Source organism: Garra rufa, chromosome 14 (assembly GCF_049309525.1).
Source record: "Garra rufa chromosome 14, GarRuf1.0, whole genome shotgun sequence".
NCBI lineage: Eukaryota > Metazoa > Chordata > Actinopteri > Cypriniformes > Cyprinidae > Garra > Garra rufa.
In genome coordinates, this window is record NC_133374.1 from 37,414,919 (window position 1) to 37,429,139 (window position 14,221).

Sequence of the window (14,221 nt, forward strand, 5' to 3'; positions counted from 1 at the left end):
ATCAGCCAGCCTCCCTTCTGTGTACACTTGAGAAGTTTTCACTGTTCTTTGGCAGAGTTGTGGAGGAAATGTGCACCCATAACCTGCTATCACATTTCACCCTCAAAACTGGTGTATTCGTCTCTGACAGGGACAGCTTGACACCGATGTGCCTCAACATGCAGGAGCAACAAAACTGAATAGAGAGACTTAAAAAAGTTTACAACGAAACAGAGATCAACAGATAACACATTCACACAATCACATGCTCACAAGAAATGGGTGTTGGCTTTAAAACCTGACAGAACACCACACACACACACACACACACACACACACACACACACACACACACACACACGCACGCACGCGCGCGCGCGCGCACGCACACACACACACACACACACACACACACACACACACACACACACACACACACACACAAACACACACACACACACACACACAAACACACACATGTATCCTGTGAAACTTGTTGATGTAGATGCTTGAGGAAATCATCATGAAGTCTCAGCTGGATTTAATAAACCTCAGCAAATGTCACACACACTCATTACACAATATTATGGTACTCTGCAGGTATTACCATACTTTACATGGTTGTACACAGCTTATATTATAATGTTGTACATTATGTTATGTACAGTGCTCCTGCTGTAGCAGTCCAGAGTCTAAGTCAAGCATCAGTATTTCTATTGCTCAGTAGACTCCTACTCATCAGCTTTACACTGTGCTGCAAGATGTGATTCAGCTTTAAAGCAGCTCTACGGAAGACTTACAGAAACAGAAATATACACACTATATATATATGTATATATATATGTATATATATATATATATGTATATATATATATATATATATATAATATTTTATTTTTTTATTTTTTTTTTTTCTGTTCCTCATTTACTTCCATTGGAAGTGCTTCATTATATCCTAAATTTTTAAGGGAGGTTTTTAAAAAAAGACATTTTTGTCATTAATGCAGTTAAGCTTAGCTTGCTCTGAACCTGAAAACTTCCTTTAACATCAGGAATAGACATCAGTGTCTGTGATTTGTTTTTCAAATCTTTGATAGATTTTCTCAGCCGTGAAGTGAGTCGTGTTTTAAGTCCAGTGGATACTAATGCTGACTGTAACACTCATGCATATCTCACCGCTGCCATGAGCTGAATCACTCAAACAATAGCTGAACTTCTGCATCTCAAGGTCTGTATTACATTTGGTTTCTGATGCAGAACATTCCAGTGAAGCCTGGCGTGGTGTGTTGTGAGATAGCGATGGAGGTCATGATAGCGTGAGCTTGTTTTGAGCTGTAGTAAAAGGGTGGAGGGTTTATGTCATCTGGACAAGCTCCATTACAGTTACTTTTTGCCTTTTTTGTGCACTTACTCTCTTTCTATCCCACCTACTCTCTTGATTTCCATCTGGGTTCATTTGAAGAGCAAAACAATCTTGCAACATTTTTTCAATCATGGGTGTTTTGACACACTGCTGCTAAATACAGTTTTCACTCCCTCTGCTGAGCGTCAGCAGCATTCTGAAGATAGAGGCTGTCGAGAAGAGCTATAGTTCATCTAAACAGCTGTTTGTGTCATTTTTGTCACAGTTCTTTTGTCATTCTTTCATTACTCCATCCATAGTTCTTCAGTCGAGTTTGGAGCTTGAGCCCTCTGTCCTGAACTGAAGGCCAAATCGATTCACTTTCAACACACTTATGTGTGCATTATGTGAACAAAACTCATGAACAAATGCACTACCTAAATATTGACCTAGTAAGAACCAAGCGTAAATGGAGGTTTACAATTTCAGTTTAATGACATTACTTCCGTATTGTGACATATTTCCAGGTGGAACAGAATACTGAATTAGGAAAACTCAAGGGAAAGGCTTGATTCTGCCTGAGTTTTTGAGAACTCAGACCAACAGAATATTGTCTCAATGTTATTATTTTGTTTATTATTATTATTATTATTATTATGTTATTAGGCAAAAGTATCTTTCTGTTATATCCTGATTTTGACATTGAAATTCTCTCTCATGGAAAGAATATAGCTTTCAGTTATTTTCAGCTGTCTCTTAATTTGTTTATTATTCACATGTAGGTAACACATGATAAGCAAGTTCTTGTAAACTTGCAGACACTTGAAATAAAGCGATGGTAAACATAACATTCATTGTGTATTCAGGGTCAACAGATATCGGCTTTAACTCTCCCCTGACTTTGGTTGATTGTCTTGCTTGATCGTATTACAGTACAGAGAGGAAACAGCATTATGTCAATGCCAAAACCAGGTTTCTCTCGAAAAAATATAGTGTTTTTCTCACGTTTTTGAAAACACCCAAAATGAGGCTTTGAAATCTGATGCTAATCTCTGGTTCTTTTGGTCAGTGAACACTCTGGGGATCAGCGATGAGCTCAAGCAGAAGTTACAGGACGTAATGGTGGACAGACATAAGCTAACGCTGGGAAAAACACTCGGGGAAGGTGAGCGTTACGTAACTGCCGTGTGCTGTACTGTCTGGACTGGCGATCAGACTGTAACGGGTTGTTCTTGCGTGTCTGTATGTCTGCAGGTGAGTTCGGGTCTGTCATGGAGGGTTTGCTCACTCAGGAGGACTCTGTGCTCAAAGTGGCAGTGAAGACCATGAAAAGTGAGTCAATAGCAACTGCAGCATCTCTGAAAACACCTGCAAGTCATTCTCATCACACTAACCTCATCCTCCTGCTGTGTTTTGATCAGTCGCTATCTGCACTCGCACTGAAATGGAAGATTTCCTGAGAGAGGCGGCCTGCATGAAGGAGTTTGATCATCAGAATGTCATGCGGCTTCTAGGTGAGTGTGTGACTCTTTCAATGTCATTGGAAAAAATACAAGAAAGTTTTGCTTACAGTGACATGGACTTCTCCTCCGTCTTGCCAAGTACACTAACAGAAGGCCGGTCACCTGACATCTAATGTCTGCGCTCTTACTGGCAGTCAGCAGTTTGTAGATCAGCTTTGTTGAACTGACTGATATTTCCAGAAGCGCATAAGACAGAATATTAATACTTGCACCTATAATTATTACAGAATTAAAGAATTATCACATTCTGTAGCTGAGAATATTTTAATCACAGAAATAAGGATGTGAATGAAGTTGCAGCAGACTTGAATGAGCCTGACACCAGCAAGAGAACATCACAGAGCTCTGGAAAGTGATCACTGTACAGGTGCTGCTCATATAATTAGAATATCTTCAAAAAGTTGATTTATTTCACTAATTATATTCAAGAAGTGAAACTTGTATAATGTCTACATTCATTCCACACAGACTGATATATTTCAAGTGTTTATTTCTTTTAATTTTGATGATTATAACTGACAACTAATGAAAACCCCAATTCAGTCTCTCAGAAAATTAAAATATTACTTAAGACCAATACAAAGAAATGATTTTTAGAAATCTTGGCCAACTGAAAATTACAAACATGAAAAGGATGAGCATGCTCATGTGTTATGAGAGCCCAGGTTTTGGAGAACATAACTTTGGACCACTCTGCAGCAGTCCAGTCCTTTTTGTCTTTAGACGCTTCTGACGTTGTCTGTTGTTCAAGAGTGGTTTGACACAGGAATGCGACAGCTGAAACCCATGTCTTGTATTCGTCTGTGTGTAGTGGTTCTTGAAGCACTGACTCCAGCTGCAGTCCACTCTTTGTCAATCTCCCCCACATTTTTGAATGGGTTTTGTTTCACAATTCTCCTCACGGTGCGGTTATCCCTATTGCTTGTGCACTTTTTTCTCCCACATCTTTTCCTTCCCTTCGCTTCTCTATTAATGTGCTTGGACACAGAGCTCTGTGAACAGCCAGTCTCTTTTGCAATGACCTTTTGTGTCTTGCCCTCCTTGTGCGAGGTGTCAGTGGTCGTCTTTTGGACAACTGTCACATCAGCAGTCTTCCCCATGATTGTGTCGCCTACAGAACTAGACTGAGAGACCATTTAAAGGCCTTTGCAGGTGTTTTGAGTTAATGAGCTGATTAGAGTGTGGCACCAGGTGTCTTCAATACTCAACCTTTCCACAATATTCTAATTTTCTGAGAGACTGAATTGGGGTTTTCATTAGTTGTCAGTTATAATCATCAAAATTAAAAGAAATAAACACTTGAAATATATCAGTCTGTGTGGAATGAATGTAGACATTATACAAGTTTCACTTCTTGAATGGAATTAGTGAAATAAATCAACTTTTTGAAGATATTCTAATTATATTACCAGCATCTGTACACAAGGGAATCATGCCAATACAATAGAAGTACTTCTTAAGAAAGGAAGTGGTGTCCTTTTTGTTTTTTGTGGGTTCTTTAAAAAAACTTGACTGAAGTGGGCTTTGATGAAAGAGTAGGCTGGATGAGAGTGATGGTCTGTGTGTTGTGTGATAGGTGTGTGTCTGCAGACGGTGGAGAGTGAAGGATACCCGTCTCCTGTCGTCATTCTTCCCTACATGAAGCACGGAGACCTCCACAGCTACCTGCTGTACTCCAGACTCGGCGACGCACCTGTGGTGAGTTCAGTCGCATGCTTTAGGAGGACGTCCTGAAACACTGAAGAGAAAAATGAGAGAAAGAGAAATCTGGAGGGGATAGAAAGTCATAAAGACAGCAAATAAAAAGGATAGATGGCAAACTGCATTAAGACATAGATCAGAAGAGATTAATTTAAAGAAAAAAAATAGTTTACCCAGAAATGAAAGTTCTGTAATCATCTGCTCACCTTCACGTCATTTCAGACATGTGTGACACTCGTTTTTATAAAATGAAAGCAATATAAATCTTCATACTAACTAAATATGTTGGAACCACTTTTGGGTGAACAAAAATGAATGAATGAAAAAAAAAAATCTGAATCTAAAAAAAAAATATATGAATTGAACTGGAAAAATAAAGTTAAATATTTTGGATGTTATGCACAATTTTGAAACTGTGGCTCACACAGCCTCAGATTGTCCTGTCTGGCAGCAACATTACTCTATAAAAGAAGTATTTTTTCACAAACATTACAGCATCACTGATGAATGTGATAACTGTGAAGTAAAACAAGGCCGCTCTTCTGTGATGCGATCAAAGTGAATGATTCTGTCGAGATCTAATGGATGACCGGTTTGTTTTGTAGCTAGATGCACATCCTCATGGTCAGAGTTGTGAAACTCCTCTGTAATCATAAATGAAGTTCCTCTAAAGGACAGACGTCAGGCACATTCCCAACAAACACAATGCATTCTTAGGAACATGTTGTACTGCAGAAGTGTTATTAAAGCCTAAGGTCTATGATTTCTGTTATTGTCAGTGGATATGTGTCTGTAGACTCTCTGGCACCACCTGCCTGTCAAAACAAGAACACGAGAACAAGAAAAAAAACATCCAAATGTACAGTACATTAAATATGCAGTAGCTGTGCACAGCTATTTAATGACAAAAAGCATTGATGTCTTAGAATATCTCTGTCTCCTTTGTGTAGTATCTGCCGTCTCAAATGCTGGTGAAGTTCATGACAGATATCGCCAGAGGAATGGAATACCTGAGTGGCAAAAACTTCATTCACAGAGACCTGGCAGCTCGAAACTGCATGTGAGTGCTGATGGGAAACACACACACACACACACACACACACACACAAGCTCATATGCTCCATACGGTGCTGCTCACTACATGCAATATTGATTTGAGTGTTTTATTTGATTTCTGGATTCAGGTTAAATGAGAACATGAATGTGTGTGTGGCTGACTTTGGATTGTCTAAGAAGATCTATAATGGAGACTATTACAGACAAGGACGCATCTCTAAGATGCCTGTCAAGTGGATCGCCATCGAGAGTCTGGCAGACAGAGTATACACCACTAAGAGTGATGTGGTAAGACATCCTTGATTTGAGAAACAATGAAGAACCCATTCATTGCATTCCAGAGCTTCCCTTACCAAAAACAAGTATACTTCAAGTTTGTTAAGTATATTTAAGTAAAGTTTAAATATATTTTAAGTATACTTTATGTAGTAAGTATACAAATATCAGTGTACTAGTAGTATACTTTTAAGTGTACTATATCAATACTCCTTCACTTTCTAGTATATAAAAATATACTTTAAGTATAACAGTAGTAAACTTTGAGTACACTCAAAACTAGTTTTAGTACACTAGTTTACATCTATGTTTTCAGTTTGTACTGCAAGTATACTAGAAGTGAACTTATAGGTATACTGATAGTTTAATAATGAAATACTTTTTTATGCAGTTTTAGTACACTTTGAAGTATAGTCTCAGTAAACTACTAGATTAGTAGTTTTATACTGAAAATATACTCTTAATTTTTTTAAGTGAACTTTACTTTTGCTTTACTTTTTCTTTAGGTATACTATTATGTCCCTATTTAGGTATTAATTTGATTTTGTGATATGAATATCTGAACACACAAAACATCAAAAGAAAGAACAGGGGATCTGCTTGTAAACAAAAACATTTTATTCTAACTTCATGTATTCTTTTTTTTATAAGCACTTGAATGTGGGTAAGTTTCATAAATAAAAAATAAATAAATAAACAAACATTTTGAAAAAAAAAAAAAAAGGCAAAAAAATGATATCATGATAATCAAAACATAGATGGAGTTGATCAACAGCCCAAAGCTTGACAGTCATTATTTCCTCTTCATGGGTGGACATTTTAATCCATAACGTTCCACAGTTTTCCATATCTATGGTTTAGATGCTGTTTTATGTCTGATGATTGTGTTAGATTACATCTGGAAGCATCTGTTGTTTCGGTTTCTTCTTCACTTGTGTTTTGGAAATTCTGTTCAGAAGATGTGCAATAGCGCCCCTAGAGTATAACAATGAAAACACAGATTCTCAGAGCACAAGCAGAGCTCAAATATATTTAGACTTTTTATTTTTAAGTATAAGTCAAGTATACTTAAATGTAATTTTAAGTTTATTTTCTGAGAAGAATACAAAGCACATTTCTGAGAAGTACATAAAAAGTAGACTGAAAGTATACTAATAGCACACTTTAATAAACTTCTTTTTCATACGGGTTGAAGAAGAGGAGCAGTGGGCATGTTTCTGATCCCTCTTGGAGAGCTTACACTAGTTCACACTAGAGCATTAAAAACTAGTTACAGTGTACAGCGAGACATTAATACATGTGCCCCGTCTCATTGTTAATGATGCACCAGTGCACATTATTCCAAAACATAGCAAAATATGATAACAATATCTGTTGTTTAACAGTGGGGAGTATCATCTCCTGCTCTCTTTCTCAGCGTTCATGTTGTTTATGAAGGTGCATTTGTCTGTCCTGCAGTGGTCATTTGGAGTGACAATGTGGGAAATCGCGACACGAGGACAGACACCGTACCCTGGAGTGGAAAACAGTGAAATCTATGATTATCTGAGGCAGGGCAACCGTCTGAAACAGCCTCCAGACTGCCTGGACAGCATGTGAGTAAAACCTCTAAGGCTTTCCACACTCTGCTTAGACCTAGGTACTTGTGTGCCAGAACATTGTGTGAGGAAAATACTGAAATGTGAAAATTGTCCTCTCACATTGGCTCTCAAAAGTTTTACAACATTTAAACATCACGAACAATCATGAGACCAACAATTTTTGACATCTTGCCATCGGTGTGTCTCTCTTCTTTCACAGCTATTCCCTGATGTTTTCTTGCTGGCTGTTGAGTCCGAAGGACAGGCCGAGCTTCGAGATCTTGCGCTGTGAGCTCGAAAAGGTCCTGGAAGATCTTCCGAGCCAAGACCCAGATGAAATACTCTACGTCAATATGGAGGAGACCTCCGGAGAGATGGGGGCCGTGGGGGGCCGTGACCCCATAATGGGGGTCCCGTGTGCTCTCGGGGCCCTGAAGGGTTCGGGCTCAGTGGCCACTGTAGAAGTCCACCAACCCAACCGGTACGTGATTTGCCCCCAGCACGAGAACCAGCGGCTCCTCAACGCCGACTCCATGGAGAGTCTGAACCTGCTGGGGTCCGTACCCGCCCCGCTGCTCCAGCCCTCGTCCTGTTCCACTCCAGTGCCGGCCTCTGAAGGTCAGTCTCCGGAGGAAAGAGACGAAAGGAAGAAGACGCCGTGGCAGTGATGATGCTGCCGTGGCTGACAGGGACCTAGACTGCCTCTTGTGGAGAGCTGAGCTATTGCTCCTGCCCCATCATTTTGCACAGACACACCACACACTCCGCCAGACGTTCAGTGTTTCAAGTGAATTGTCTTTTTTATGCTTCGTTTCCTTTTGATTCCAAATTGTCCTTTATGTTCAGTGTGGGAAATCGAATCTATTGCCGTTTTTGTCTTACATTCTGTCATAACCAGAAATGATATAAGTTTCCAGTGACAAGTAATTTGCCTGTTGACATTGACAGCTGATGAGCGCAGCTCGAAGCCATATTGCAGATCAGTGGTGTATTTAGTGCTGTTTGCTTACTGTTGCTCGTACGTACGCTGGGTTCACACTGCATGATTTTAGCCCTGAATTTCACTCACTGACCATTGCTTGAAATTGCCTAGCCGTCCTGCAGTATGAAATGTGTTTTGTGATCAGAGGGAGGAGCTATTGACCTGCCACAGATCATAGCTTCTGCAGGCAATCCTTCTTTAGTTTAATTTTCTTTTACTGCAAACCAGGATTCAGACAACTTGCAAGATTCTTGTGGGCTACAGTTTCTAACAGGAAGAAATCCAGTATCGCACGAGATCTTGTGTTATTCCCCGTATCACTTCTCACGAGTGTTTGATTGTGAAATGTAGCTTGTACACCAGAGTTGTCTCTTGAAAGGTTGTGTAACGTGTGACCCTCTGTCGTATGGTGTGCACACAACAGCAACTAGACGCTACTAGATTGAACCGCAATCCCACAGCTTTGAGAATCACGCAGTGTGTTCCTGGCATTAGGGTTAGTGACCTGAAGAACCCTACTCTACCTCTGTGGATTACACTTTGGTGAACACCCTAGTAAACACATGGCATTGCCCTAAAAACTACTTTAAAACAAAGGTTCTAAAAGGGTGTTTTCACAGTGATGCAACAGAAGAGCAATTTGGGGTTTCCCAAACAACATTCCACTGATCAGTTCTTAGAAGAACCGTTTTTGTCTTAGAGTCTTAGAGAACCTTTTTCCACTATAGGGTTCAATGGAGTTCTTAATGGAACTGTCAATGCCTATACTGCCCTCCAAAGGCAAAGTACAGTAACTACGCCAACACTGAAACTGAGAAAAATGCCTTTAAAGTTTTTACACCAGCTAGTCAAACATGTTGAAACTCTCGTTTCTCTGAAACAGGACACAGTTGAACCAGGAGACTTTGCCACGAGACAAAACAGTTGTCACAAAGTCCATTTTAAGCCTTAACTCAATTTTGACCAAAGGTGTAGATACTGCGCTTTGCCTTTGGTCTAAGGTCTAAGTTTAAAGTAAAGCTAGCTTTCTGCTGATATTAATCACACAGTGTGTTCATCATCAACTCAGGAGATGCTTGGATTTCCAATGACCAATCACACAAAGGTCAGATCAACTAGCTCGACACTGCCACTCTCTGGAATGGGACGGAACTGGTCAAAGACTGAATCTAAAGACGTTTCTCTCTCTCAAGCCTCCTGACCAGCATCTTTATCCAAAGAAACACGTGGAGGATGACGGTAGTATTCTGCGTTAGGTCTAACATGTCAAACCCAATCCTCAGTGATCGTGTCATTTCAGTTCAGTTTCCGTGTGTGACCTACAGATAGCCTCTAGCTAACCTCCATGTGTGTGTGTACATTTGTGTAACTCTGTTTCTAAAGGTTTTCTAAATCAACAGGGTTTTTTAACATTGGTTCGAGACCAGTTTTGTGGTTTCTGTTGAGGTTTAGAGGAGTAGAAAGGGCAGTAGACTAGACTAAGCTGTGTAAAGCTACACATCAACAGGTCTTTGCTCATCAGAGGCCCTGCCCCAGACTTAAGCACAGTATTTTTTCTTGTTTCTTAAAGTTTTTTTGTAAATGTTATATTTTGCACTAATCATTTTTGTCATTGTATTGTTCATATTTTTTTGTTTATGTATTTTTTTTAATCGGACATGGACTTTTAGACAATGTAATGATGTACATTTACCATAATATTATCATGCTATGATAATATAAACAAGGCTGTCTCAAAATAAGTTCAAAAACAGATGATATTTCAGCTGTCTGTTATTTTGCAATTGTTTTCCAATATTTCTAGCAGGCTAAATATTATCATTTGTTCAAATCAATTCTTCCAATACAGCCTTTAATCTAATCTGACATTTAAATCGCTGAAATAGGCGCTCTGAAACAAAATCATTTTGGATCATAGAACCAGTGTTTGAAAAATATTTGGAATGATCTTTTTTTTTCACTGTAATGTGGTACTAAGATTGTCTGAGGTACATTAATATACAACAGATGTAACTGTATATTATCATTTTGATGAGCCACAATGCTTTAAATACATGCAGCATTGGGTGATGAATGATTTATTATATAAATGATGTTCATGTGTACCAGTGCTCAAACATTTGGGTAACACGTTATCTTGATGGTCCCTTTTGAAGATTCTGTTGACAATAAGTAATGTTGCACCTACAATAGAGTATTAGTAGACTGTCTACTTAATATCTGCTGTCTCTTTATAGTGATGATCTCTCAACAGACATTCCACTGACTATAAGTAACTTTGCAACTTATTCTAACCCTAACCCTGAGAGTGAGTAGACATGTAGATGCAATGTTAGTTATAGTCAACAAAATGTGTTAAAGCGACCATCAAAATAGAGTGAAACCAACATTTGTGCTTTCTACAAACATAAAGATTGAAGACCAAAATGAACACGATAGCCCCCCTACAAAATGTTCTGTCAGTCACCTTGTGTGTATATTTGCATGCTCATGTTTTCAGCACATTTTTCAATCACTGTCTTTAATAATGAGAAACACTGTGTGTTTAAATATGCGGATGTGAAGTGTCTCGGCTGACCTCAGTTGAACAGGACACATTCATCCGCTCCGCTTTTGCATGTGATATTTCAGTGTGATAAACCTGCATCTTCTGTATGTAATGTTACAGATAAATCAGCCAGCGATGATCAAATGATGGAGAAGAGTGTTAGAATTCATCCAGGTGTGCAGTGGAGTAAAGCTATTCATTCAAAGCGACATTTTGCATTTTCAGTTGACAGAAGTACAACTATTTGATCAACATATGAGTTCAGAGACAGAAGCACACTTCAAAGTGCCTTTAAAAGCCAGTATTTTGCCTTAAAATGGCTTCGTTTACTGTGCACAAGTGTTTAGGTCTATGTCTAATGTCGTCTAGGTAACATCAGTGTCATTGTTGTGATTTTGATATGCTTTGTATTAAAATAAATACTACCTGCACAGTTGATTTTTTTTCCCCTGTGTGATGTGTTGTTATAAAGACTGCAGTTAAATGTAACATCAAAAAAGAAAAAAAAGGAACTTGATCTTGAGTGAACCAACTCACAACTCTAATGAAAATACATTGCTTTGGTTAAACAGTTTGTAAACACTTAGTTTGTAAAGTAAATGAATTTTACTGATTAGAATTTAAAAGAAAAAAATTATAAAGAATAAAGATTTTGAAAGCATTTCTATTTCACGTATGAGATTTGGTGCATGCTGTTATTAAAGCAAAAGGCAGAGGTAAAATATAATTAGTGTCCATGACAACAATACTGCAAAAAATGCTTTTCTTACTTAGATTTTTTTGTCTTGTTTCCAGCCAAAATATCTAGTGCAAAATAATCTGCCAATGGGATAAGAAAAATAATCTTGTTTTCTGCTTGAAATAAGATTTATTTTCTTACCCCATTGGCAGATTATTTTGCTTGTTCTAAGCAAAAAATCACTTAATTTTGGCTTGTTTTTTCTTAAAACAAGAAAATTATTTTTACTCGTCTAGAAAATCCATCTTGATTTAAGAATTTCCAGATAAAATCTGGAAAAAAGACAAAAGATCTAAGTAAGAAAAGCATTTTTTGCAGTGATAATGTATATATTAATACATATATATTATATATAATAATAAACCACTACTGTCCTAATCCATTTGAAATGTAAGCACCTGAATAACTACTTCTTTAGAATATCACAAACAGAACCACGCATTATGTAAGTCTAGAATGTGTCAACGGTGATTAAGACACGCAAATGCACTTGTGTCATATATTTGCCTTGTAAGCATTACTGTCTGATCATGCCTGTTCTTATGTTTTATTCAGATGTTGAGAACTTTAGATTTCTTTGTTTCAGATGAAATATGACTAACTTAACATCTGATGAGGTCAAGCAGATCTGGATAGAATTTCTCATCATTAAACTATAGAGAAGTTTATTGGCCTGAATTCTAGAAAGTGAAACAAACTTTGAATCCTGTTTCAGATTAATGTCATTTTGCATAACTTTAGCATCAATGAAGGGACATACTGTACAGCCCAAGCAATGCATAACAAAAGCTGAAGGACAGATGTGTAATGAAATGGGTCACTGTTTGTTTAATGTAGACTACTTGCTGTGACTGAAAGCTGTCCGTGCAGCAAACAATATTGTTACTTAAAATTAGAAGAATTTCTGCACACCCTACAACAGGTCAACTCAATTCACCTTTACTTCTGTGTTTATTTATTGTTTTAAAGCAGCTTTACAGTGATAAACGGGACAACAATGATTCAGTGTAATTAGAATAATATCTGTCGACTAAAAAGAAGTTATTGTTGTATTGCTCGTAACTGCACTTCAGTGGTGAACTGTCCCTATAGGCTTTCGGTGTGCTAACTGTAAAGACACGCACAGCTGTTTTCACTCAAGAGTTGATATATTCATTTGGTATCTGTGCACTGGTGTGGAAGTCAAATCTTCATATTTACACAACAAAATAAACAACACTTCAGACACACAAACTCTTCAAAACATTCAGTTCTCTTCTCTCTCTTTCCCAACTTCCACCAGCTCTTTAACAACTGATGATTTTGCTTATTTTTTCACAGACAAAACTACAACCATCAGCAGTCAGTTCTCAGCTCCACACACACAGGAACTCAAATCAACCACATCCAGTGGTAAAATCCCCCTCTCCTCTTCTGTTCCCTCACTGAGGCACAAGTGTCGAAACTTCTCTCCTAAAACCTGTCCTCCAGACCCGATCCCCTCACATCTCCTGCGAGCAATCTCTCCTACACTTTCACCAGCTACAGACCTCTCTCTCCTTCCATTCATAGCGACACTTGAACAAGTTGTTTTCAAATGTTATCATTGTTTTTTTCACAGAATAACCAACTGGATGTTAACCAGTTCAGGGCATTAAACTAAGACTGATTCCAAATCATCAGTTCTTATTCTGCTGGATCTATCGGCCACTTTTGACGCTGTGAATCATCAAATCTCATCACTGGACATCACAACTGCACTCCAGTGGTGTGACTCTATCTCTCTGGTCGGTGTTTCAGGGTGTCCTGGGGAGGGGAGGTCTCCAAAGCACATTAACTGGTCACTGGGGTTCCTCAGGGATCAGTTCTTGGACCCCTCCTCTTCTTCTTCACACGGTTTCTCCTACCATTGCTATGCTGATTTATTTATGATTTCAACCAGATGATCCAACGGTAGCTGCATGAGTCTCGGGCTGCCTGGAGAACATCTCGGCATGGATGAAAATGTCACCTACAGCTCAACTTGCTGCTCTGATTGTACACCATCTACGACACATCCTCACAAACAGGAACTTGTTTTTTACTATATATGAAACCAGAACACCAGCTATCAGCAGCATCGGCGCTTGATTTAAATTCCCGATCGTTTCCTTTTTAAGTACGTCACCTCCGCGACATGCTTCCGAGAGTGTTACACAGTTCAGTCGGAAAACTTAATGCAGGTTTGCACTGCAGGTGTCCGGATGATCAGGCCTTTCCCTGCAGCACAACAGGATGAATGTCGGAGGAGGGTGAGCTTTAAATTGGACATCAGATGCCCATTTTCCACAAGTTAATTCTCCAGGGTCTTCATGAAATGCGCATGACTCTTCAAATGCTAACAAGCTCTGTTCACTCCGCCACTCTCTTCTGTGGACGAGGAAAGATGATTTGCAAATAATCATAAAAAATCTAAAATGTATGAATTTAGGTGTATTCAGTGGCGCTTTACCATCAAAAACAAAACTAATCCACTG

At 38.7% G+C, this 14,221-nt stretch overlaps 1 protein-coding gene across 1 annotated transcript in view; it reads left to right on the forward strand.

Moving 5' to 3' along the window:
- The window catches only part of axl (AXL receptor tyrosine kinase), a 42,445-nt gene extending 31,022 nt beyond the window's left edge, over nt 1-11,423 (forward strand). Inside the window, exons 13-20 of the mRNA XM_073817850.1 lie at nt 2,391-2,486; nt 2,576-2,653; nt 2,743-2,835; nt 4,421-4,542; nt 5,496-5,605; nt 5,730-5,889; nt 7,336-7,472; nt 7,678-11,423. Of these exons, the coding sequence (XP_073673951.1) occupies nt 2,391-2,486; nt 2,576-2,653; nt 2,743-2,835; nt 4,421-4,542; nt 5,496-5,605; nt 5,730-5,889; nt 7,336-7,472; nt 7,678-8,125 (1,244 nt within the window). The 3' untranslated portion in view covers nt 8,126-11,423. The remainder of the gene's footprint in view (nt 1-2,390; nt 2,487-2,575; nt 2,654-2,742; nt 2,836-4,420; nt 4,543-5,495; nt 5,606-5,729; nt 5,890-7,335; nt 7,473-7,677) is intronic.
- Nucleotides 11,424-14,221: the final 2,798 nt, after the last annotated feature.